The sequence below is a fragment of the Hemicordylus capensis genome, chromosome 4, assembly GCF_027244095.1.
Source record: "Hemicordylus capensis ecotype Gifberg chromosome 4, rHemCap1.1.pri, whole genome shotgun sequence".
Classification (NCBI taxonomy): Eukaryota; Metazoa; Chordata; class Lepidosauria; order Squamata; family Cordylidae; genus Hemicordylus; species Hemicordylus capensis.
In genome coordinates, this window is record NC_069660.1 from 284,259,455 (window position 1) to 284,286,450 (window position 26,996).

Consider the following 26,996-nt stretch of genomic DNA (forward strand, 5'->3'; position numbering starts at 1 on the left):
AACTGTAACTGAACCCGCCCCCTCTAAATAAATATACCTGTTTTATATTCTTACATTCTTGTGAGTTCAGCTGCTGTTTGTGCCCTCAAGAGCCCAGGTGTTAAAAATACTGCATGTATCAATCACTGTGTGTGTGTATGGAGGATGATGCTTAACTTGCAGTGGTGGTAAGGGGGCTGCAAAATTTCCTAGCTGCACCTCTATTCCCCCCTCCCACTGTTGTTTCTCTTCTGTTCATACTTAGATTGTAAGCCCCTGGGGGCAGAGACCCTTCTCTCATTCTTTGTACAGTAGCCATGCCCATGGATGGTGATGCTATATAAATAAAGGTAATAATTTTTTTATCCAGTTCTTGCAGTAATAACTTGGTGCATATTTCAGACGAATTATCTGTGGCTGGAATTCAGGATGTCTTTACTACGAGGACAAACACATTTCTGAAGTCGGGTTATGTGCAGTACAGAAAAAGGCAACATACTCCATCTCTATCTAGGTGTTCAAGAAAACGGGGCAGATATTATAACTTGCATTTTTTCCCCTACCACCACTCCCGCCCCCGCCCCGATTTCGCTACTTTTCATTCTCTCTTGGTTTAATTTTCTCCCCACTCCTCTCCTGTCTATATGGCGATTGCAGGCAGGCAGGCAGGCAGGCAGAAGTGCGTGTGCCGAGAATAGAAAGCTGTAAAAAGGCAACCCAACACAGGCTCTTTTGCATCCATGACAATCATTCAAAGCGCGAACCAGGAGGAGCCTGCCTGCCTTGCCTGCCTGAAGGTGGACGGAAAGAGGGGCGGTGGGGCGGGAGCGTGGGCCGGGGGCGGCAGGCAGTCCGTGCCGGAGAGAGGGATTAGCTCGGATTTGCGAGGGGCCAAGCCGAGCCGGGGCTGCCGCGGCGGCGAAGCCTCCCTTCCCTCCTTCCCACTGGCTGCGCGGCCTGCCAATCTGGTTGTAATCCTGCAGGAATTTCTCCAGGCTTTAACTAGGAGTCGCGCTGCTGCCTGCGCCTCACACCAGACCGCAAGTAAGTGGAGGCGAAGCGAGGAGTCGCAGCAGCAACCTGGGACCGACGAGGCTCCGCTCGTCCCTCGTGGAAAACTCCGCTCTTTTCCCTCCTGGCCAAACTTTTCCCCCCTCACCCCCGCCCCATTTTTGGCGTGTGTTTTGTTGCCTCGTTTCTTTGAGCGGCGGCGGCGACGAGAGCAGCGCGAGGAAGAAAGCGCCTCCTCAGCAGCAGTCGAGGGACGGGCTTGGAGGGAGGCAGGCGAGGCACAGCGGGCAGGCGGCAGAGTATCAGCACCAGCCGCCGCAACAGCCTCCCACCGCCCCTTCCCTTCCCTTCCCCCTTGCTCCCCACCAGCCAGCCAACTCCGCCCTGAAGCTGGTAGGCTTGCAGCGAGCCAACAAGTGAGGACGAGCCGCGGCTGCGGGCGCAAGACGAGGCAAGAGGGCAAGGGGGAGCCAGCGAGTCCATTGCTGCTGCCGCCGCCGGGGCGGGGGAGACCACAGTCGGATCTGCCTGGGAGGCTCGTTTTTGGAGCCTGGTGGTGGTGGGGTCCTTCTCGCGGTGTCGTCTGGTGACTGTGGCCCGAGGCAAGAGCTGCAGCCCCGGGTGGAATAATGTGGAACGTGTGGATAATGCTTGCTGTCGCCTTGATGGCCTGCTGCGTCTCTGGAGAGACGGTAAGTTCCGCTGAGTTTTGGCTTGGTGGTCCAGCTCTTCCCTAGGTTCCGCCTGGTGGGACTTTTTGCTTTTGGACGAAGTGAGGGGGAATGGGTGGCTGTTGCTTGCTTTCGGCTTGATGGCCTGCTGCGTTTATGGGGCGGCGGAAAGTTTTGCTTTATTTTGGGCTTGGGAAAGAAGAGCGCAACAGCGATGTCTCAGTAGGGTCAGCTTCCCTCTGAATTCCACGAGCCCCCCTCGCCCCCCCCGCCCCCCCCCCCGCAGCAAACCCTGCGATTGCGAATGGCATTTGGTCAGCTGCGGCAGATAAACAATCCCCCCCCCCGCTTTGCAGGACAAGCCCCTCGCAAATTCAGATCCCGGAGAAACTTCGTTTTACTTTTTCCACTCCAGCGCTCAGGGAAGGGATTTCTCTCTCTCTCCTGCCTCCAACTCCGCAAATCTTTGCAGTCAGCAACAAGGATTGTCACGATGAGGCGTGTATTCTTATTATTTTTGGTCTATTTTGGAACAATCTTGAAATCCCTTTTCTCGGTTCCAGAAGCCAGCTCTGTCCCTGGATTATGGGGTGGGGGGTGGGGAGGAAGAGGAAGGATGAGACACCCCCGCTGTTCCCACATCTGTTGTGCAGACATTTGCTGAGGTCATCTGCAAAGACCAGAACTTCTAAGCAGAAGGCACACTTTGGTGTTCCGATTCACTGTAGTGGTATGCGAGGCTGAGGCTAGAAGTGGGGAATCCATATTTTATGGGGCAGTGATTCCCCGCCCCCCGGAATTATGAATTATGGCCAGTCTTTTGCAACGAGGGATGTTGCTTACGAAGAGGCGTTTTGACAACCCAGTAACTTGTTCTACCGGGGGTGATTGCTGGGTTTCTTTGTCATTATATTATTTGTTTGTTCTTAATACTTAAAATGTGTTTGGAAATTATGATTTAATTAAGTGGGCATCATGCTGAGATGGAAAGCTTGGTAGATAGATTACTCTCCGAAAAACACTCCTCTTAAGAAAGTGGGTGCATGAGGCTGAGTTCTTGTGACATCCTTTTTTAGCAGCCCAGAGAAGTTTACAGTGTGTTGCTTCGTCGACTGGCGTGGAGGACTCGAGGAGAACATGATATGATGGTGATTCTAACCCGCTCGTTCTTGGGAGGTTATTTAAAATCCAGAGTGGCTCTTCGGGTTCATCTTCTTGACTAATCGAAATTGGATTATGGTTGGAAGCTATTCGTGCTCCCCCACCCCCCGAAGCAAAAATAATTCAGGAAGATAAAGAGTTAAATTTTCCCCTTCGGTGGTGGGACATAAAGAGCCCTGGGTGACACCTATTGTCGAAATGAAGCTCGGGAAAACATTAGCTTCCCTCTTGGGGTTTGTTTTGCAGTTGACTCTTAGGCTTTTTAACTTTAGAAGCCAGCTAGGGATTCTCTGGGCTGTAACTATGGTGCTTGCTCAGGGCACAGTGGAAGATATTTGGTTGCTGCATTTCTGCTGTGTAGACTCCCCTCTCGCATATTGTGGAATCCAGCGCTGACTTTTAGACATTAAACTGAATGCATTTTCTGATCATTGTGAAATAGAAACTCCTCCCCACCCCTCTTTAGTGTTTCTGCAGAGAAGTGGAGGAAAGTCTCCTTGCAAAATAGCTCAAATCCCTGCTGGCTTCTGTTGCTGAAGAGTACTTATATCCCTTGAGAGCTGTGTCATTCAGCTGCAGATCTTGTACACTGTGCCTTGTGGCTCCCCCCACCCCCAGTCCCCGCCACCGCCTTGCTCTAGCATCTCTGTATACCATTTGTGCAAAAAAAATAAATATCTTGCACTCTTAATGATTGGGTTATTCCTTCTTTCCCATGACTTCTTTCCCCCCTTTAAGGTTAGTAGTTCAACATCTCTTGAATCTGCAGCCTCTGTGAGTTTATCTCTGGATAATGTTGTTTGCATTTGCAATTCCCTATGTAGTCCTCCTTATGTATAATACAGACATCAGAGCTACTTACTGAATAGTAATAGTGAAGCCAAGTTGAAATGTAAGACTACTCCTAGAGATTTTCCTTTTCTCATTAGAAAGTTGATGTGGTTTAACTTTTCTTTCCTTATTCACTTTGGGGTGGGTTGGCTGCTTTTCTAATTTGAGGGCATTGTCAAAAGAAGAGGGGGCTTCCCCCTACCCTACTTGTCTTGTCTGTATCTTTGAGAAACATTCCAGACTGTTTTGTACCTTGAATTCATCAGAAGGCAAAAATAAGGGCTTGTCTGTGGTTGAGAAGTGTGTGAGATCAAAATGTGATGGATTTTTCCATTCATCTTCTTTGTTGTCACGGGTTTCCAAATCTGGTGGACTGATTTTGTGAATATTTACTTGGAATTAAGTCTTTCTGAGTTAAATGTGACGTACACCCAAGTAAGTGTGCACAATTCTACCAATGCCCTGGATGCAACCAGAGAGAAGCGTAAGTGTGCACAGGACTGCATTTGGATGGCAGGCCTGTGCATACTTACTTGGGAGTAATTCCTTTGAACTCAGGGAGACTTGCATCTGAGTAAATCTGTTTAGGATTGGACTGCATATCTAGGTTTCTGGTTGCAATGGGAGGAACTGCTTCTAGCTTAGCTCTGGTGATCTTAGCATCTTAACTGGCAAAATCTTTTAATGTTTTTATTGACTTTGCCTGTAAAATGGACATGATTGTGACTGGAAGCAGCTTCTGGAAACATGGATACTTGTGAAGTGTTTTGGATCAATGGTGGTATGAGAACAATGGCTTCAATATTTGTGTATTAGAGTTTCTTAATATAGGGTTAATTTGCAATCTAAATGCCAAAGAAGCATCACTAGCAGTTGCACTAATTGCAGAATGATGCTATTATCTTTTGTGCCTGTGATAAAGGTATCTGCCAGTGCCACAGCAAACTGATAGCACTTGAAAAAGAACGACCACGTTTTGACTGTTATAATGAAATATTTGAGGTTAGGTTGAATGGTTAGTATTAATTTTTTGTCTGGATGCAATAAGACATGGGGTGTAGCTTTAACTGAACAAGGGAGAGAAATGTTCCTGTGCCCCTGATTTGAGAGAGGGGGTACCAACAGGGTGACTGCTTGCGCTACACTATTAACTGTTGATGTATGAATTATTTGAGCTGACTGTAGTAGGTATATATGTTTTAAAATGCTTTTGAACCAGGGGAAAGTCTCTGAGTGTGTGTGTGTGTGTGTGTGTGTGTGTGTGTGTGTGTGTGACTGAAAGTGTCTGTGTACGTGGACCGTTTCTGATATTATTTGCATAAGAGCGAGAGAAAGGGCAGGCTGCTGATCATGTTTTGTATCTCACCATGTCCTTACTGTTCTTCTACAGCAAAGATGGGGAGGGGGCAGGGAGCCCAAGGGCCCATCCTTGCTTCCTGTCCCAGGGCCTGCTCCAAACTTGCTTACACTCCTGAATAAGACTCTTTAAAAAAGAATTGTTTGGAACCATATCATCTTTAAAATTCATAAAGGTGGAAGTAGGCTCACAACACCATTGATGAACACCAATGGAGGGGTTTAAACTCGCACGTGCCCGCATCACATTGTTTGACTGTGCCCCAGCCTTGCACTTGCTGAACTGAGGGCTGGGGAATGGTGTGATTTCTAAGGGAAGAATTCGCATCTCCCCTGGCAGCCATTTTGGAGAGTCCCTCCTCATGCTTTGGAAGCCTGGGCCTACTGATGCTTGTCTTGATGAACATGTTGCACTCTTAAACATACTTACATAGAAGCCCCATTGAAATCCACAGGATTTCTTCACAGTAAACTTATTTTGGATCATGGTGTAGGTGATTGACTGTTCTTTTAGCTAGTGTCAACATTTTACAACTTTCTAAGGGCCTTCTCAGACAGTACAATACTTGAACAGACTTATGGTGTTTCATCACTTGACTATTCTAGTCAAATTGATTTGAGTTCGAATTGGGCCGATTCGAGTGATTTGGATTCTAATCGAATCACCCTTAGAATAAAGGGCCTGATTTGAGTTTCAATCAAATCAACCGTGATTTGAGCTTGAATCGATTCGAGTGATCCAATCATCATTCTGGTTGGCTTTTTCATCTTTTTTTAAATTGGTTTTGGCACTAGCAGATAATTTCTTTTTATAACCTTCCGCCAAAACCTCTACATTATCCTATGGGGTGTTTTTTTTTTTTTTGAAAGGTTAATTTTTAAAAATATAATCACCTGCTTTCCTATTTCTTTTGTGGGTTGGGTGTGTTATGTAGTACCCATCATGCCCTACCTCCCAGCCCACTTCGGTGTCCCTAGGACCTATCCATGGGGAACAATGGGGTGATTTGAGTTCTGCATTGTTTCTTATGACTGAATCACTTGATTTGTGCACATCTCTGCTAGTAATGAAAGCTTCAGATTTCATTGTGATATCCTGTGGGGAACACGTTTGAGATGTCTGCCGGCTTCTGATCTTGATGGAGCAATACTGAAGTATAAATTCTTGTTTCCAAATGTGTTTCCAACAGATTGTGACATGTCAGTGTCTTTTAATCTTGTTCATGTATTTTCCAAATTTGTCTTGATTCATGCGTTTCTTCCTCGGTTCTTTAATTGTTTCTTTTTTGGAAAGAGAAGTCCTAGCCAACAGTTTTTCAGAAACCAAAAATTAGAAGGGAGGTGTGTGTTTTGCTTCCTACGCAACAGAACTGAGGAATTATAGACATTGTGGTGTGTTAAATGAGGGTGTTACACAAGCATGTATTGCAAAGAAAATTATATCTGGATTACAGTAAATACTGAAAGCCATCAATTGTGGTGACATAGTTGTGGTATTTGGAATCTGATCCAGAAAGTATATTTGGACATCTTGAAAACATTCTACGTTGCCACAGATTGTTTGCTCCAGTTGCACTGTGGTTCCAGCAGGTAATATGGTGAAAATATTTCATTAGGCACAAATAGATGTTGTGATGCCATAACCATTCTGCTGGCGGATGAAGATAGTTGTGTTGTATTAGGTATCTGACCCATAAGGGGAAAATAATTTTGTGTCCCCCTTTATCAATGAGTCCAGCTGGGGTTAAGGACTGTAGGGAATTCTCTCAAATAGTCCAAATAGTTGGTGTAGTGTAATGGCCAAGAGCTTGAGCTTTGAATCAGGAAGTCCCCAGTTCAAATATTAACTCTGCTATAAATAGTGGCTGACATACTGCTCAATGTTACATATACACTGCAGTGCACTGTTCGCGCAGTTGTGCAAGTGTGCTCCTGTGCAAGTGCAAAAAATGTGTTTTTTGTGTGTTAATGTGGCCATTATTTTCAATGGCTGCGCTGCTCCTCTTGCAGATAGTTCTAGCCCTGGTTCAGTGTAGATCACCCATGGCCACGACTAAGGATGAAGGCAGACATAATGCGGGAAGGGAACTTTTAGCACCACAAATGCTTGGTCGGCTCTTTTTTTAATGTAGTACTAGCTGATCCAGTAGAGAGCATCTGCGCCTCTTGTTCGCTGATGCTTTCTCCCCCCACCCCTTGCACTGCTGCTGCTTTCTTGCCTGCTTGCCGCCGTCTTCCTTCCCCGCCCTCCCCTTGCCCGCCGTCTTCTCTGCCTGCCCACAGCCGCCGCCCTCTTCCGCACCTGCCCCTCGCTGCCCCAACCTGTGGTACTCCAGAAGCTGCTGAACTACAATTCCCATCATCCCAAGCAACAATTTATTGTCACTGGGAGTGATGGGTGTTGTGGTCCAGCAACATCTAGAGTACCATACGTTGGGAACCCCTGATCTAATTGAACATTGAGATGACATTGTTGCCTTTCTGCTCACCTCCCTGCCCAGTTGCAATTGTAGCCATGACCACCTCTGGCTAGGAAACCAAGCACTCCACTGCCCAGTGCCAAGACAGAAAGAGTTGGCACCACTTCCATGCCAAGGGTCAGTACTAGATCCAGCTAGGCAAGGAAGCCTGGTGTGGAAGGCCTGGGAGCAATTGGGCAGAGAGGTGGCAAGATAGAGAGACAATTTCTGGAAGAGCCTAGAGGAGCTCAGGAAGGGAGCTGTTGCACCAGTGATGGACAGATTCCAACAGAAAGGCTTACCTGAGAGTGTCAAGTTCCGAAGTACCCAGGTCAAAGCACTGCACGAAACACCTGCTTCTCCTCACAAGCCTTAGAGGTTTCAGGGTTACACAATGTGAAAGGGGTTAGTTTGTGCCCCTTTATGGGCCTCCGAACCAGTTCGAAGAACTGGCGATTCTTCTGGTTTGAAGGTGACAGGGGTCTGTCTTTAAGAGCAGGGGAGGGTGCACTAACCCCTCCCGCTGCCTCCCCCCCCCACCGGCATCCATGTTTTTCAAAGCCCATCGGGGCGGCAGCATACCTCCCTGCTGCGCTGTTGCCATCGTCTTCTGGATATGACCGGAAGTCACCTGCATGCACCAGCACAGGTGCGCTCATGGCACCAGGTGCACCTGTGTCAGCACACGCAGGCGTGTCAGCAACTTCCAGTTGTATCCGGAAGACTGGGGCAACAGAGTGGTAGGGAGGTATGCTGCTGCCCTGATGGGCTTTGAAAAACACGGACGCCAGCAGGGGGAAGGCGGCGGGAGGGGTAAGTGCACCCTCCACCGCTCTTAAAGCTAGACCCCCGCCCCCTTCGAGTCTCCAAGCCATGGTCCAGTGCACATCCCTAAGTGGAAATGTGAATGGCACCCTGCTGTCAGCAGAAGGACTGCGGTGTCACAACACAGGAAGTGTGGAAGCACACTTCCGAGATCCGCCGTGACTCTGATGCAGGGTGTAATCTGGAAAGCACCCAGGTGGGCATTCCACCTCTGGTGTTGGAGTTGTGCCTTAGCCCTGTGTCACTGTTCTGTGAATGGCACCCTGCTGTCAGCGGAGGGACTGTGGTGTCGCAACACAGGAAGTGTGGAAGCACACTTCCGAGATCCGCCATGACCCTGTTGCAGGGTGTAATCTGGAAAGCACCCAGGTGGGCATTCCACCTCTGGTGTTGGAGTTGTGCCTTAGCCCTGTGTCACTGTTCTCTCCAGGGTCCTGGGGGTGATGGAAGATGTTCCAGTAATGGGACCATCCCTAGTTTATGCTGATGGGGAGGACTGTTGGTGGAGCAAGCGGCTCTGGTGAGGGTTCCTGTCAGGGCTGGGGGTCTCAACTGTGACTTGAGGTCCTCTGAGAGGGCCTCATTGAGTTCTAAGCCTGGGTATGCCCTGAGACCAGCTATGGTTTTGTAGGAGGTGGTGGCAAAGGTGGCAAAGGTAGCAAACAACCAGGGAGAAGAATGACACACATCATTAGAATTGCTGGTAGGCTAGAGTTAGATGTTAATATAAAATATAAAAAGAAACCTGGCGGTGCATCCAGGGCTGTGAGCTCCTTTTTTAGTATTACGTCTGTATTCAGTCTTGGGATGTTAACAGAATGTTCATCTGTGGTCTGGGGTAGGCTTCCGGCTAATGTTTTGTATTAGTTTCTGCTGCAGCGAAGGAGTAGTTGGCCAGGTATGACGAGGCCCATAGAACATTTGAACACACGTCTAAGTTTTGCCCATCCTGTTGGAACAAGAGGTTTTATATAAAAATCTGAACCAATAAAGTGATTGACTATTGGTCTGGTTGGTGACAGAAGGATTAAGCTAAATTTCAGTACAGTAATTGTCCTTTGGTTTTGAGTGCAGTTTTAGAAAAGCAACACCCTTTTACTGAGAACTACATATAAAAAGCAGCAAAAGGTTTTGTAGGTCATGAAGCCACCCTGACCAGTGCTCCCTCTAATTTTCCCCCCATGTGTCTCCGGAATGAGTTTTGTTCTGGGCAACAGTATCAAGGCAGTGCTTGTGCACGTACATTCAGAGTGGAGAGGTCCTGATTCAGTCCTGAGTGGGATCTAAAATTAACTGAGTGGACATCAAAAACTTGTGAATACTGACCCTGACTCAGCTGCAGCACACATAAGGCCACCATGCTGCCACTAAATGACAGGAATTGTTCAGGCTGATATTCCTTTGATTTGTGGGATTTAGGTTGTCTTAACTGCCTGTACTTTAATTCTTTGCTTAAGATAGTGGAGTTGTTAGCAATGACATTGAATTTCTCTGTTATTCTGAAGCATTGAATGGCACTTGTGCACACTTTAGTGAAGTATTTTCAGGTGATGCACTTCTCACTGAGAGGAGTATCTGCTGAATAGACAGAGCAAGCAATAGATTTATTGGGTAGACAGGCCTGCTGGAAATGAGCTTTTGTGTTTTACAGAATTCAGAGCCCAAATAAAGCATGATGATGTGTGTGAATCCAGTAAAACTGCCTGTCTTTTAAGCAAGACCAATTTAAACTGGGTGCAAAACAAATTCCCTGGGGTTTGAGGCTAGGAGCAGTTCTTTCTGGTGTGGTTAACAGGTTTATCATGAATCTGTTTTGGTTTTGTTTAATTAAACAATAACTTACTGCATTCAAAAGTGATTATGAAAACAGCTGCATTCCTTGCCTTCCTCCTTCAAATAGCAGATGCAACTTTTAAACAGAAATCCTATTTACATTCTGTTGACATTCTTAGGACCCCTGATGGAATTCATTCTGAATGGAATGATTCCCTCTTGCTAATTAAGAGCAAAATCTTGGTGGTCTTTGGAAAATTTCATGAGATTCAGCCATCTATAAAAGTTGTGGTTATGACCTTGATAGTATATATAACTCATACAGTAATAGCAAATCATGGGGAAGGTCAGCGAATTTATAGGATTTGATGGTGGTGATGTTTTGCTAACTGCTTTGAATGTGGGATAAGGCAGGATATAACATTTTAAATAAGTAACTTTCAATGGTGTAGTTAATAGGATTCCTTGTGTTTCTTTTTCTTGCTATGAGTGCTTGCCAAAACAACCCTGGATTTTACTGAAGATAACTTTAGCATGGTGCATCTATAATGATTTATTAATTAGATTATCATCCTTAAATGACTATTAATTACACTGCAAAATGAGTTAACTTTTAAGCGGTCACCGGTTCAAATGTTTTCCTTATGGTGAATAATTATTTATGTTGTGATCTGGAGACTGAATAAAAGAGCACTTGTCTAGCTGCTGAAAAGCACTCTGTCATCTTATTAGATGTGGCTGTTTTCTTTTAAACAGAGTTGTGTTGTTCTTTGAAGATGGAGAGGTTGTATTAGGTCCCCTGTAAGACTCTACTTGTGTATCGGAGTCATAAAGACCCCTTTTTAATGTTTGCGTCTCATCTTGCTGCAGCAAGTAATGAGTGAGCAATTTGGGTTTTGTTCAAGTCGCATTACTAAAGTGATATGACATGGTTTCCTGTTGTAGCTAGTATGAGAGAATTACTTCAGGCTGTTCTGTGAAGGAAATGTGTTTAATTGCCTTCAGCTCTTGCTCACAAGGCAAGTGAGGAATCTAATGGCTGACAAAGAGAGCAAGGATGCACTGGTGCAGGGAGAGAGCAGCCTAACAACTGCCCAACTAACTGCACTGGTGCAGTGGGGAAGCGGCCAGTTGATGTCCTCCCCTTTCCCTAAAAACCCTCTATGCCACCTGAAAATATGACTTTGAGGGCTGTGCAGCCCTCAGAGACATATTTTTCAGGTGGCACAGAGGGCTTCCAGAGGAAGGAAAGTGTGCCATAAGCTGCCACTTCCCTGCTTCACCAGTGCAGTTAGTTGAGAGGTTCTGTTGGACTGCTCTCTCGCTGTGCCAGTACATCCTTGCTTTGTTATGTCAGCCACTATCTGCAGCACTGCTAATTTTATTCATAGTCCTACATTGCACAGTTGATGCTCTGACAATATAACCCTCTTGTTCACAGCAAAACATAATTTGCAGTACTTTTGAGCAAGAAGAAATTAATGTTTGACCGTGCAATGGTAATTATGTGTGGTGTGTGTTCTGTGAAGAGCAATATAAAAGGGAATATAAGTCTGCCAACACTCAGTATGTTCTGAAGCAACTCTGGGGAAAAGCATTGTAGAGAGTAAAAAACCTTAAGGGACCCATTTCCAACAAGCAGTGTGAATTGTTTTTGTCTGGCTTTGAGTTGGCTCAGGGTGAAATACTAAGAGATGAGCAATATATGTGTTAATATTGCATAAGTAACCTGTACAGTACACCACATTGTACATAACATTCAAAAACTGTATTTTAAAATATATGCAAGCCTGAACAAAACAAAACCCAAACTATGGGGGTAAATTGTTCCTGGTCAAAGGTGAATTTATTTTGGACAGCTTCATTAAACTCTGTTAAGCAGTGTTTGACTTGCACGCTCAGTACAAATACACACTTTGTACTCTCTTCTTTATCCAAAATAAGTATTTTTGTGTGCTAAGAGACTTCTATCATGGGACATGGTATCTAGCTTTTGAAAGTAGTTTATTTTATTTTAAAAGAAGCACACATACTCCTCGGCCTGGTTCAGACTTGACATGAGCTTTGGCCTCCCCCCTTGTGCATAGGTAGGGGCAGATTGAAAGCTGCTATTTCTGATTTAGAACAAAGTGCAGTTTTTTGTCCAATTGCACTTCGGTTTGGCAAACTGTGTCTTTTAACTTATGGTTTAAATATATAATTGTACAAATAGTATTCCAAACAAAGCAAAAAAATGACTGTCCTAATCATGGAGGGAGGGCGTTGGACCATAAATAAATCACCATTTGCTAAGGTGTGTGTCACTTTTGAAGAATAAGATGAAGGCAACCTAGGCTTACCCCACAAGGCAAAAAACTGTGCTGGATCTTGTTTTCTTATGGATTTCTATGTGGACATGTAATGTATGACCTGGTTGACCATTGGCACTAACCTCTTGAAACGTTTACAGTTGCCCAACGTATCTGTGATTGCTTGCACTGCACATTACTTCTGTCCCTAAAAGCATGGATTATTCGCATAGGCAGGAAATCGGCTGCACAAGAGGTCATCAGAATTCCTCCTACTTTGGAACGTTTCACCTCAAACAGTACAAGATGGGGATGATGGTATGCATTCTTGGAAACTGCAGTATCAGAAAATAGCAATGTAAAGTATGCAGAATGAACTACTTTTCCTCACACGCATGACTGTGCTTTGGGTAATGCTACATATGACAGGCGTAAATTAACATTGCTAAAGAGAATGTACTGGCTTACACACACAGCAGGGGCGTAACTACTATTAGGCAAGGGGAGGCGGCTGCCTGGGGGCCCCCACGCCTCGAGCCCCCCCCCCCCCGAGCCAAGTCACATGACTATATATTGTGAAGTGTGTGTGTGTATCAGCGAGGGGCCCATTTTAAAATTTTGTCTCTAGGCCCACTCCAGCCTTGTTACGCCCCTGACACACACAGTGTGTGTGAGTGTATGCACAAAAGTGAAGTGCAGAAAGTGAAACATTCTGGGGACTGATTTTTTACAATGGTTTTTTGGATATAGTAAGGTCTCCATTAGTCAATCTTCTGCAGTTTTTGTGTGGCACAGTGGTCTCATAAATGTTTATACAATGTTATTGTATATGTTTCATGAATATTTATACAATGAAATTTACCTAGACCTGGGTTCAAGATTCAGTGATTTTCAGTCTTTATGTTTGTCAGCATGCTAAAAGATACCTTTATTTCTTGATTCAAAGTCAATTTGTGGTGACTCCCGCCAGCTTTGAAAACTGGCAACGAAGTTAGTCCTTCGAGAGCAAGTTCTCACATGCTGTAGTCCTTTTCATATAACCCAAAGATGTTCACCAGGTGTCCTGGATGATTGCCTCAGACAATTGTCCTATCATAGTAGCCGATCTGGGAAGTGTTAAGCTGAATCTGCATAGCTTGTGACTCACCAAGCCAGTTGTAGACCTGCAGTAGGGTAGCCCACTTCATAAATTTCCTCTGTTTCTTGTCTGGTGCTGAAAATACAGCAGGGCTGCCAAGTATCATTTGACCGGTCATGTTACGTGGCTCATAGGCAGTGCTTGGTTTGTGGGCTATAAGTTGCATTATAAGCCTGTTACAGGTGAGATATTACTTAATTCTCCTGTTTTACTGTTCCCAACATGTCATGAAACTATGATAGAAAAGTTGGGTATAAATATTAAAAAATAAGCAAATGGTGCTGCATGTTATCTGCATAACAACCTTCACCCAAGACCTCATGACATGCTCATGTATCCTGGACTAGCATCTGAATCCTGTTGCGTGGTCTTGTTATAAGAGTCTTTTCTAAAGCCCGACTGAACATTCCTCCTCTTGGCAGAACAGGAGGGCTTAATTAAGGGTATCCCTAGAAGATACAGAGTCTGATTTTGCAATCTCCAGTCTATTGAAGTTTCTCCCCATCTTATATTTGAATGTGAGACATACAGAGACCTTTGTCCTAAGTATGGATATGCAAAGATGGAATAGTCTCACCAGATAAGTTGCATTTGCTAAAGGATACTGCAAAGTATGTTACATTTAGGACAGCAACATTACTGTTATTGTGCTCCAGGGCTAAAGAAAATGCAAGAGATTATTGTGGACTATCTTAGAGACTTTGGTATTTCCCTAGCGTCATGGTTTGTTTGTTTGTTTTAAATTGTAATATGCAGTGCTTGTTAATGTTCAATACACACGATTTGTTTTCCTGTTACGTGGTGGATTTTGTATAGTGGCAAGTTGCTGTATTACAATAAAGGGACTTGAACAGTTGGCTGAACATAATGTTTTGTTCCCCCCCCCACACACTTTATATCCTGCTCTTCCTCCAAGGAGCCCAGAGCTCCAGAGCTTAAGTATTGCATACTTAAGTTTCTCCTCACAACAACCCTGTGAAGTAGGTTAGGCTGAGAGAAGTGACTGGCCCAGAGTCACCCAGCAAGTAAGATGGCTGAATGGGGATTTGAACTCGGGTCTCCCGGTCCTAGTCCAGTACTCTAACCACTACACCATGCTGGCTTGAATGTTGAATGTACATAAGGCTGTACATTCAGGGAAAATGTCTCTGTGGCTACTACAGCATTTTAAAATATGTATACTGTTTTTAAAAAATGTATCTGTGTTGTGCAGTGTTTGAGTCCATGCAAAGAAAAGAATCACTACCCTGAGGCAGAAGGTTTGGAGTAACATTACTGCTGCTTTTATTAGCTCAATGAAAATTTCATACATATCTTCTTGCGTTGAAATACCATACACAGCTTCCAGTGTTTGATGGGTTTGTTTATAATTTCTCCAGCACAGTCTCTTTGATTATGCCTTAGCTGTGAGGCTTGGCATTTCGACTGTAACATGCAGTTTTAAAGAAAGGAACTGCATGAAACAGCCTGGAAACTGACTGTGGAGCCCCTATTTTGCCAAGCCTATTAAGTTTGCTGAGCTTAGCATTAGCTTTATGTTTACACTCTCAGGCTTGCATTTCCAACAGCCTGATCTACACTCCAGTTAAGTGGAGGTACTTGGGGTTAGAGTTGATTGACAAGCCAATCCTGCTCATGTTTACTTGGAACATAGAACCAATGAGGTTGTGGAGTGGAGCCTTCTCTAAGAACCTAAGAACAGCCCTGCTGGATCAGGCCCAAGGCCCATTTAGGCCAGCATCCTGTTTCACACATTGGCCCACCAGATGCCACTGTGAGCCTACAGGCAGGAGTTGAGGGCATGCGCTCTCTCCAGCTGTTACTCCCCTGCAACTGGTATTCAGAGGCATCCTGCCTCTGAGGCTGGAGGTGGCCTATAGGCCTCTGTTGCACCAAAGCCTCAATATTATTCTTCTGCTGGAAATACGTTATTGGAGAACAGTATGCCCAGTGTGTGTTTGGGGCCAAAGAGATTTCTACACCACTCATTGTAACGATTAATTCAAACATGTTTCCTCCATATTTTCTATAAATGAATTGTCTCAAGAAGTGGAAGAAAAATCTCTACCACAGAAGAAGAATGTACGCCAAATGCACAGGCATATCGTATCCTCCAATAGATGTTTTCCACTTTCAGCATCATATTGAGGGGCTTGTGTCTCTCTTCTGGCTTCCAGTTTCATTGGTGCTACCCTTTCTTCTTCTTCTTCTTTTGTGGCACCCCAGTCGCAGCTCTCCTTTACTAGACAGGACTCATTTCCTACTTCGGTGTTTCATGCAATATGGCATTACCTAGTGGATCAAAACCTTAGAATTTCAGAATTCCTAGTGAACAGTCCCAATGAGACAAGAGTTTGCAAAGAAAATTTACAACTCCTATTCATTTTACTGGGTTTTGCCCAGGAGAGGTCCAAGAGGATCATGCTCAATCTGAACATTTAATTCAGATTCGACATCTGATCAGATCTGCTTCTGCATAGTATTTGTACCTCTTATATAGAAAGTGGCTGAGTTCTCTAATATTTTGCATGTAGCAGTAATGAGAAGCACTTGATCATCCAAAATCAGAGATGCACCTAGGCAACTTTTGGAGCCTGGACCTAAAGGCCTTTTGTGCCCCTACCGCTGCCGCAAGATAAGCTGCAATGCACTTTTTTTTAGCAGCAGAACATGCTCAGGGGATGCTGGAAACTTTGTGTTTTAAAGAAGGAATTCTGAAGAAGATCCATACCTCTGACTTGCATGGATAGTCCTGCCACTTAAATTAGCTGACATGCTCTATCTGCTGCCCCCCAAATTGCATATCAGGGGCCTGTGCCGGGTGGCCGAGTGCACAAATCTGAGGGTGACTGTGGCCTGCTTGAGGACCGCCTGGCCATCAAACTCCTGTTGTGCATGGCCGGGAGCAGGGGGTGCTAAGGGCCGAGTGGGCCTGCCTGCAGCCAGCCTGCAAGTGCCTGTCTCTGTGGTACCGGCGGCTAAGGCTCTGGGCCTGGCCAGGCCTCAAGCAGGCAAGCCGCTTCCCTAAGCCTGTGCAGTGCGACTGATGTCACATGCTCACGGTGCTCACGTTGCACTGCGCAGGCATGGGGCAGGCCCAGGGCCTTAGCTACCAGTGCTGTGAAGACAGGCAGCTGTGTGCTGGCTGCAGGCCGGCGTGCGTGGCCCTCGGCCCCCACCTGGCTGCGCACAACAGGAGATCAGTGAGTGGGCGGCAAGTGGGGCTATGGGCTGGCCACAGCTGCCCTCAGTCATGCACTTGGCTGCCCAGTGCAGGTAGTGGGGCATTTGTGGGGCCTCCCTCTTGGTGTTGAGGACCGAATTTCCACCCAGAAGTCCAGTCCAAAAGGGTGCCTCTGTCCAGAATAATGGGTTTTGTTTCCTCTGCCAAAGTCATTCTTTTTTTAAAAGATGGTGATGATCTCTTCCCCTTAGATGATCAGTAATTGATAAAGGCAGCAGATTAGCTTTACTGTAGAAAGAAGACTTTTGGAAATTTGAACCAGATAAACTGAGGTGGATGAAGTGAAAAGACCATACGAGGCCAGACCGTCCAGACTGCAGCTCAGGATGACAGAGAACAAGCTGAGAGGAAGGGTTTTTATTCTGAGGGAAACTGGCATAAGCAGGGGAGGAAAAGTCCTTTCTAGGTGCAACCAAGCAATGCACGGAAGCAGATAGCAGGGCCCACCAGTTGTTAACAGATCCCAATAGGGAAGATTATGACAGTTCTCAGAATAGAGATTAGGGGCACTTTAACAACATTGGGGCAGAACACTTACAAATGACAGAATTGGGAAAATGGTCTCCCCCCCCCTCCACCGCCCTCCACCTGGTTTTATTCAGGAATAGCTGAAAGTCCTTAAAATGGTGCTGCTTATTTGAAACACTTTGTTCTTCCTTTCTTTTACAGACAAACTGGCATATTCTTGCTTCTGTATATTTCATTTGATTTAACCCAGTCAAATCAATATTTCAGGGAACTGAGGGATTCAAGAAATGCAACTGTCCACAAGTTAAGAAGCAGGCCATGATCTATTCTGGTAATAATTAGTAGTATATAAATTTACTTCTTAAGCAGTTATTTGTAATCCACTAAAAAGCATTTGATCTGCATTCTGGGCACAATCTTCAATTGGAGGCATTCAGAGAAGTCCTGACCTACTTCTGCTGAGAAAGTGTGCAAGTTGGCCTTGTCCTGCTAATTTGTGGGGAAAGGTTTTGAGGTACATTCTTTAGGGCTTAAAACGCTCCGGGTCAGAGACTTTGCTGTCGAGCATTCGCGCAGGTGGCAACACCTTCTAGGCTAGCGTTAAATATAGCATGAAGCTTAACAGAACTGACCTGCAATTAAGTGGTGGTAGTCCCTCATTTTGTGCTCTGCAGTTGTCAATTAGCCTTTATTATGGGATATTTGTTTGCTAGAGGCTTTTGTGAATGGAGGCTGTGCCCAAACAATGTTTTTTCTTGCTTACTACCAGCATAAATTTGTATGTCATTATGCTGATGCTTTTTTAAAATGTGCACTCTGGAAAAACTTTTTTTCCTTTAAAAGAAAAAAAAAAGTTCCATTCTATATAAGTACAGGTGGACCTCATTATATCCTCATTTTATACCCTCATTTTGGGAGGTATAAAATATGTATAATAATAATAATTATTATTATTTTTATTATGCACTGGGGGGGGCACGTTCTCCACTACAGCTGTGGAACATGGAACCGTGGATAACGAGGCATGGAGGCAATGGGAATCCAGGGGTTAGGTTCAGCAGCTTCCTATATTCCTGTGTCATACGTGATTTAAAAAAGGTGTGCTAGGCATCCATAGAGAGAAGGAATGGGTTGCTACAGGTAGATGAAATAACCATGAGCATATGTAGCAATATTGTGGAGATGGAGTGGGGGAACCTGGGATGGGGAGGTGAGGGGAGTTGCATGCTGCTGCCCCCCTCCTTCCAAAAGAGGGAGTGTGCCAAAATGGGGATAGGTGGATAGGGCTCAAGTCGTGGGAACACAGCTACCATGGTGGGATTACACTGAGCGGAATGCTGGTGTAGTAAGCATTCACTATGCCGTCCTTTACATCGGAAGTCTATTCAGATGTTATGTAAAAGGACATTCTACACAAGCAGAGTCCTGCCTTGGCCCATCTTCCCCACCTCACCTGCCCTCCCTCTGCTCATGGTTTTATTTTTTTATTTAATTTATTCAACGCATTTGTATACCGCCCAAAACACAAGTCTCTGGTTCCAGCAGCATTTGTGTGAAGAGGCGAATGTTGTAGCCATGATGGCAGGTGTTTCTGTCAGCCTCCTGATCACGAAAACACCTGCCGTTATGGTTACCATGTTTGCCTCTTCAGTTGCGTGCTCCTGGAACCATGAATGGCGAGGGAAGGTGAGTGACAGGCCTTCCCACATGGTTTCGGATACGACTCATGCAGAGTGTCCTTTTTCATAACATCCGATTAGGGCGAGAGAGTGAGGAAAAAGTAAGGTTTTGTTTGTATTCTGCTCTGCCAGCTGCCAGAACTACAGTCCGTGTAAGCTATGCTGTCATTTTTATAAAGCCTAAGGAGTCTGTATATTTAACAAAAAAGAAAAATATATAGCATTATCGGAACATATTTCTGAACATGCACAGAGGGATAAAGGAAGTTGACAGAGCTGGTACTCAAGAAGGAAAATACAACATATACAGGAAGAAAAATGATGACAAGGAAGTTTGGGGAAAGATTAGAGCACTAGGGAAGTTGGCAGTTTGACAGATCTGTACATCTGAAAAACTGCAGCTAACCCTTCACAGCCAGTGTTGACTGTGTGAGGGAGAGAGGCTGGTTACAGGCTAAACAAGGGCCCATTTCTGAGATTGGGAGGAGAATTATAGCAGAGTAATATAAGACAGGCAATAGTCCACTGGGAAGAATGAAACACAATACAAGCAGAAGAATATTTATTACAAATGGTAAGAACCTAAGTCAAAGTGAAGGGTATGCATCTAAGTGCTGGGATGGGAGATGGGGGGGTGGGTGGGGAGACATTGCATGAGCAAATAAAACAGTGGATAATAGTACTTACCTTCTAGGAAAGAAAGAGTAAGCAATTTAGAATGCTAATGGAATTGCTCAGTGAAAGCTAATTTAAAAAATAATCATCAAAGGCACTAGTCCATAGGGACCCCCTCTCCTCAAAAGGCAGGAACACATCTAGTAAAGATATGGAAAGAGGAAACTAGGGGGAAGCGGAAACTGGCCGATTTAACTTCGTCTCAAGGCATTAATTAATAATTAATAATTTAACGTCTCCAAGCAAACTGACAAAAGATGGTGGGGTGGGGTAGAAAGATCTGAGAGGAAAAAACTATTTCTAAAATACTCAAAAATTTTTGGAAATGATTTATTTATTTATTGCAGTTCTATACTGCCTAGTGTAGAAATCTCTAGGCGGTATACAGATTAAAATATAATATAAAACAGAACACTTAAGATTCATAAAAACAGATAAAAATCACGATAAAAACACACATTAAAATTTAAATCTCAATTAAAAGCTTGGGAAAACAGGTACGTCTTCAAGGTCCTCCTAAAAGAAAACAAGAGAAGGAGATTCTCTTATTTCAGCAGGGTGAACATGATATTGTCAAATGGAAAATAAATGCCCATGACAATATAAAAGGGTCACACTATAACACAAAGATCAAAGAGAATTATTATCTTAATATTGTGTGAAGGCTTGACAAATCTCAGGTGCTAGGAAGCCATGGTTCCTAGAAATTTAATTGCTACAGCTAGACTAAGATATTCAGAGAGACTTATTTAATAAAGTCTTTATTTGTCTCAGACAGTCTTTTTCTGTTCTACATATGTTACTTATAAAGGGGACAAAGAAAAGGCAATTTATCTTCCGAGCCCAATGTTTGTCAAGAAGTCTGGTAATTTTTTCAGTTGTCCATCATCTGGCTTCTAAATTTTGGTCTGGCTCCTCAATCCAAAGAAAATTTGTCAAGGCTTCTGCCCTAGCCTGCCAATCATGGAAATGCTCACCCTAACGATCCAACATTTGCCACTTTAGATGAACACTGCCATAGTTGTGAAGAGTGTGATGGGTGGGGGGCGGGGGCATTGAGTGATGTGCCGGGGTGAGACTTATGGAGTGCTTTGGGATGCTGAAACTTGCATACAGCGTCCTTTTATATAATACCTTAATAGGGCTTAAGTTTTGTGGCTCATTTTCCTTCCCCCCTGAGTAAATAGGAAGCTTCTTGATTGCTTTTAACGGTCATATCCTTTGAGGAGAGGGCACCAAAGACTTGTGGAGATCTGTTTACAAATATACTGGTAGAAGAGGTACGAATCAAGTAGCACAGGGATTCTCAGTAGGAACGTGCAGTTTGGAACGTTCCGACTCAAAACAGGCCGTCCTCAGTGTTTGAAGCTCAAAACAGAACACCCTTCAAAGTTCGGAATGGAATGACCCAAAGTTGATACAAATCAACTTGGTTTGTATGATAACAAGCCAACCAAGAAGCAAGGAGATTGCAAGCCAATTGGAAGCCAGTGCCAGAACCAGTCAGCAAGGGGGAAAGCAGGCCTCCAAAATGGCTCTCTGAACACTCAAAATGTTCCGAACTTGTTCTGTCAGAATAACCTGCACGACTGGTTGTTCCAATGGAATGTTCTAGGCATTTGTGTTCTGTTCCGAGCTCAGAAGGGAACACAAATCCCATTCCATTCACATCCCTAATTCTCAGACTTGGGTCTCCAGATATTGTTGGACTTCAGCTCTGATAATCCCCAGCCACAAAGTGTCATGTCCTGGTTCATTGGTGATGATCTGGTGCCAAGGATAGTCTTGCAGGTGTAGGCATAGTCAAACAGAACCAAGGGTCAGAAGCCAGGATTCAACAGGGTGAGTCACACAGGGGCAAGCAAAGAGCATAGTCAAGCAAAGCCATGGGTCAAAAGCCAGGAGTCAGTACAAGGTCACAGAGGGACAAGCAAAGAGCATAGTCTAGTGAAGTTGAGATCAGGAACCAGGAGTCAGAATAGTCTAGGAACATCAGGCAAGGGAGCTTTGCAATGATGTTGCTTCAGTGCGCGGCAGCATCAGAGATGAGCGCACGCGCCGAGAGGAGGGCGCATGCATGCCGCTAGCGCTCTTCTCTTTTCATCCTTTACAAAATTTAAAGCCTTTACAAAGTTTTTACAAAGCTCGTCTCTTTGAAGCCTAATACAAACAACGACGGGGGCAGGGGCGGCAGGGAGGAACTCTGCCGCCCCAAGAAGATTTTTCAACGGACTAGCGCTGGAGGGGGAAGAGCAGCAGGTGGGGGGGGGAAGTACTACCACCCCACCCCCCGCTTAAAGAAACAGTCCCCCGCCCATCTGGACCTCCGGACTGGTCCGGCGGTCTGTTCTATTGTGCCGGACCGAACCGTGCACACTCCTAGACACCAGCCACAGCCACTGGAGGGATGCTGTGCTGGGAATGGATAGGGCCAGTTGCTCTCCCCCTGATAAATAAAGAGAATCACTACTTTAAAAAGATGTGTTTTTGCTCACTTAGCAGGGGATTCATACTGCATACTGTTTTGTAGGGAGCTTTCGTGCAAGAGTGCAATTCCAAAAAATCCCCATCAGGTGGTGCAGCTACGTGATCTTCTTGTGTTAGTGCCAACTTCATTGATTGCATAAATGCAGGATTAGTCAGGATGTCGGCCATTATCTCTTCTGCTTTGCTTTTTTTTTTTTTTTTGCGCCTCAGCAGGCATTGGTGTTAAATAATCCTCAATAAATAAAGGCTTTAAAATGTAAGGTGAAAATAATATTAGAAAGAAACTGCTTAATATGAAGTTGGTCCATCTAGCACAAGGGTTTGTTTGTTTTGGCTGGCAGTGATTTTCTTAGACAGTGATCTTTCCCATCCTGCTACCTGAGATATTTTAACTGGAAATGCTGGGAGTAGAACTCGGGACCTCTGCTCTTTTACAGTACTGACTTTTGTAAGTTCCTAGCCTTTAGATAGCTGCTTAAGACCCATGCATTTTGCTGTGCCTCCAAAATATGACATGTCTGGAGGGCTCTCTTGGCTGGGGTTTTTATACTGTTGTTTTAGGTGCAATTATATGCTCTTACAGTGAGTACATTTACATTTTATGATGTGTTAAATTATTTTGTGAGGTGGTTTGGGGCCTGTATCAAAAAGCATTATATAAATTTAAACAAAGAATAGCTTTTTACTACTGTATGTCTTTTGGTTCATGAGTACAGAGGTGTCACTTCTATTTTATTTTGTATATATGTACACTGCCCCAAACTCACGTCTCTGGTCATGTGTATCTTTTTCATTGCCAACCTTTTGGGAAAGCTGCATACTGGCCAAATTAATGATTTACCAGTGAACATTTCCAGAAGGGTGCCTATGCTAGTTGGTTGCAGCAAAATAAGAATCTAATGGCACCTTAAAGATTTAACACATTTATGGGAGCATTAGCTTTCTTGGACTAGAATCCACTTCATCAGGTGCATGAAATGTCAGTAGGAATATATTTATACTGATACAGAGAAAACAAATATAAACTGTGGTGCAATACTACTCTGGCCTTAGAGGTACGAACTAGCACAACAGTTCTGCAAGTAGTTTGTTGCTCTGGATTTTGGCCACTGTATGTAACAGATAAGATCTAACTCTTCAGCTCTACATAGTAATAACTATCCCACATATGGTGGCCTTAAGCTGAATTGGATTTTATAGATTTCAAACCAGCACCTTGAATTGTGTTCAGAAACTGAATTGTAGTCTGAGCAATTGCTGCAGAATAGGTTCCTTATCCCATGCTGCCCACCAGGAAGCAAATTGCAGTATTCAGAAACATCCACATGACCTTCAGTGGCAGCTCTACATGGAACATATTGCAGAAGTCTCTCAGTGTTGAATAAGCATAAATGATTGCAGGCAGGTTGCTGGTTTCCAGGGAAGGTGCAGTCTTTGTATAAATGATGATATTGGCTTCAAGCCATGGGTTCTATGAATCATAGGAAGTTGGCTCTCGCTTCCACCTACATGCTTGACCCATTGATGGATGTTTCTTTTAAAATATCTCAGTTGAGATACATTTAGGTCCTGTTTGAACGTATTGAGGTCTCCATTGCTCCATTGAGGCTGAAAGGTATACAAAGATGCTATGTGTGTCTGCTCTGCTGCACATAACACACAGACGCAAACCACAAAAATCCTGGCTTTCGCTGAGTCAATTACACACCAGTCAGAGGCACATAATGTGTCTGGAACATACGGTCCAACCAACTCAGGCCTACTGCCAAGCTGTCTCACTAGGCAAGAGAGAAGAGAGACTCCGTGGCACAACTCTTGACAGATTATCTTCAGATCAGCAGCTGCTGTCTGAGAGCTTGCTTATGCACACCCTGCATCGTGAACAACTTATTAACCCTGACGACCCACTAAATGCTCAAACACTTCACTATAAATAGTCTTCTTTACTTTGTCTTTCTTTCTAATGGACAAATTAGAGCAAATCAAAGGTTAAAATTGGAGGATCTCTCCAAGGCAGGATTGGCCTGTATACACAGTGGGTTCCAATGATGTTTGCAGGTTTGCTGTACCAGTCCATAAAGAGGAGAAAGCATAAGGTGGGGAAAATTAATATATATTTTACTTATATTGCTTTCTATCTCATTGGCTCATGGTGTTTTTTCCTAAATGTTAAACCCGAGGGGGCTCACATTCTCAAAAACTAATGGTTTGGAGAATCAAAAAGGCGAAATAAAACCAAAAAGACAATGACTTGGATCCAGGCCCACTGCTCAAAGAATGGGGCTTTCTCACCCCCTTCTGCAGCCCCCAGCAGGCCTTGAAGAGCCAATTGTGAGAGTTGGGGACCTCGGGAATAAAGTGGGGCATGGTGTGTGTGTGTGTGTGTGTGTGTGTGTGTGTGTGTGTGTGTGTGTGTGTGTGTTGGGCTGCTGATGTAATGGGGAGTTGGAAGGAATCCTGCCCCCCGCCGCAAGAGCAAAAGTGCGGTTCCACTCTTGCAGTGGTGGTTGGGATTCATTCCATTTGTAAGCAACATCAATTTAAAAGAAATAGGCAGGAAAAAGAATTAATATATCAAGTTACTAAAAACCAGGGTCAAACTTCTAGATGTCAGTCCTACATAGGGTTGAAAAACTCCCCTGCTCCCAGTCCAGCTAAGGAGATTTGCTTGTATATCACCTGCTGGCCTAGGAACCATGGGTGTAAGCACATCTGAGTGTTGATGCCATCAGTCTGCACTATGTCGCTTTCTGTGGATGCACATTCAAATATGTAGCCCAATGCACATTCTGGCACAAGTAGTTATGTGTGACTGCAGTTGGATCAAAGCCTTTGAGTTTCTAAGCACTAGGGCCATATTTGTAGGTGGTTTAAAGCCCCGTGCAGTTTTATCTTTTTATTTCTCACACGTTGATACTGCTTAATACATAAATCTCATGTTATGGAAATGCAGATGCTGTGTTTCTTTTCTACTCTGTTTGAAGGGCTTAGGATGGTTTACGATGGGATCCTATTGACCAGGGATGCACAATTTAAATGCTCCAGTGGGCTGGAACCAACCATGATGGTGTGCGGGGGCCGAGGTCAATTTTCAGCACATTAGTTTTACATTAATATTTGTAATAATTACTTTTCATGAAAATGAGGGGGCAGAAGGTTGGAGTTGGAGGAAAGGTGAAGGAAAAGAGGGATAGTATCAGTGGGCTTGGGGCCTGGGGCAGGGGACATCTGGTCTCAAGCGGCCAACTGCATTGAGCTGCTGCAGTTTGTCAGCAGGGCGCTTTCCAGACTAGCTGCTCAGCAGCAGCAAAATGCCTCATTCAGGCAAATCATATTCGAAATGTAAACAGCAGGGGGAGCAGTCTCGCAGCAACTAACAACCCGAAAAAACAGCAACTTTTCCACAGTGTATATACGACGTCCTAGCTCTATATCTCAGTGATTAAATTCGGAAAAAAGCATTGGAAATGTGAATGGTGCCCTGTTGTCCGCGTAGGGACTGCAGTGTCATGATGCAGGAAGTGTGGAAGCACCCTTCCGAGATACGTCCTGACCCCATTGTAGGGTCTCATCTGGAAAGCGCCCAGGACGGGCCAAGAGCTCATCATGTCCCTTGCTGCCCCTCCAGGATACAAGCCAGCAAAAATGCCCTTGTGGGCTGGATTCAGCCCCCAAGCCTTATGTTGTGCAGCCCTGCTGTTGATGCTACAAACTTGTGTTTTCATATTACTGACCGTCGTGACTTCCCCTAGGAGTTGGGAATTATAAATTGACGAGGGTGGGAATTATCTACTGAGGATCCAGGCGTTGCCTCCCCCTCACAGAGTTCCAGTTCCCACTTTTCCTTGAAACTTAAAACCAGTTTAAGTCTTGTGCGGATGTCTTATATATGTCCTAGCACCAGGCTTCCCAGCCTGTGGTACTCCAGATGTTGCTGTACAACAGCTCTCATCCGCAGCCACAATACGTTGTAGCTGGGGATGATGGGAGTTGTAGTTCAACAACATCAAGAGTACTACAGTTTGGGAAGCCTGGTTCTAACTTGCTGGGATGAGTGACAGTAAATCACCCAGGGTTACACCATGAGCTTTGCAACTGTGGAACCATTTCACACATTACACACTTTCCACATGGTATTCATCTCCACTCAGGATATATTGGCTTTATTCTATTGTGTTTCTGGGAGCCACTGCAGCCAAAAAGTGGCCTATAAATATAAGAAATAAAAGGAAATTTGCATACCATTTCACATTCCTTTAGAAATGCAGGATTTTTTTTAAAAAAAAAACCTTTTTCTTTTGATCACTGTGACTTGAGCAAGCTTTCTCCATTTTGCCTATGAGGGTAAAAATGCATCACTGCATTTGCTGAGGCAATCCTTGATTACACGTATATCAGATTGTATTTTTAGTATTGATGTTTGCTGATTTCTCTCTCTCATCTGCACCATTAGATTATGGATAAAGCTGCAGTTGCTGAAAAACATTGGAACAAGGTGGTAGGTAGACAGTGGGTCATATTGCGTTGGTGGCTAAGTAGGTGAAACAGTAAGAAAAGAATCATTTTTTTGCAGCTATGGATATTCATTCATTGGATATGATGGGCAGGAGTAGAGCCAAATTAATAGAAGAAAAACAAAGTAGCACTTCATTAACCTAGTAAGAACTTCATCAGCAAGGTGAAGATTAGTCTTGCCCCATCTATGGACTAGAACAGTGGTTCTGAATTTTGATGGGTAGTGTACCCCTCTGGAGACCTCAGACAACTGCAGTAATCCCAACTGGAAGAAAAAAACAACCCACCACCCAGGTCTTGCTGCAATAACAGTTGATTGTTTTACTTACTTTTTGAACAAGTGGTACTTGTTCACTCCTTGGGCTGAAATTTCGCTCTGGAAATAGGCCTAATTAGCAACAGTGCTGGTGAAACAAATCAGCTTACCAAATTAGTG

At 44.4% G+C, this 26,996-nt stretch overlaps 1 protein-coding gene across 1 annotated transcript in view; it reads left to right on the forward strand.

Moving 5' to 3' along the window:
- The first annotated feature begins 926 nt into the window (after positions 1–926).
- SDC2 (syndecan 2) overlaps positions 927–26,996 on the forward strand; it is a 116,416-nt gene continuing 90,346 nt past the window's right edge. The window contains exon 1 of the mRNA XM_053247261.1: positions 927–1,682. Coding sequence (XP_053103236.1) covers positions 1,620–1,682 — 63 coding nt within the window. The 5' untranslated portion in view covers positions 927–1,619. The remainder of the gene's footprint in view (positions 1,683–26,996) is intronic.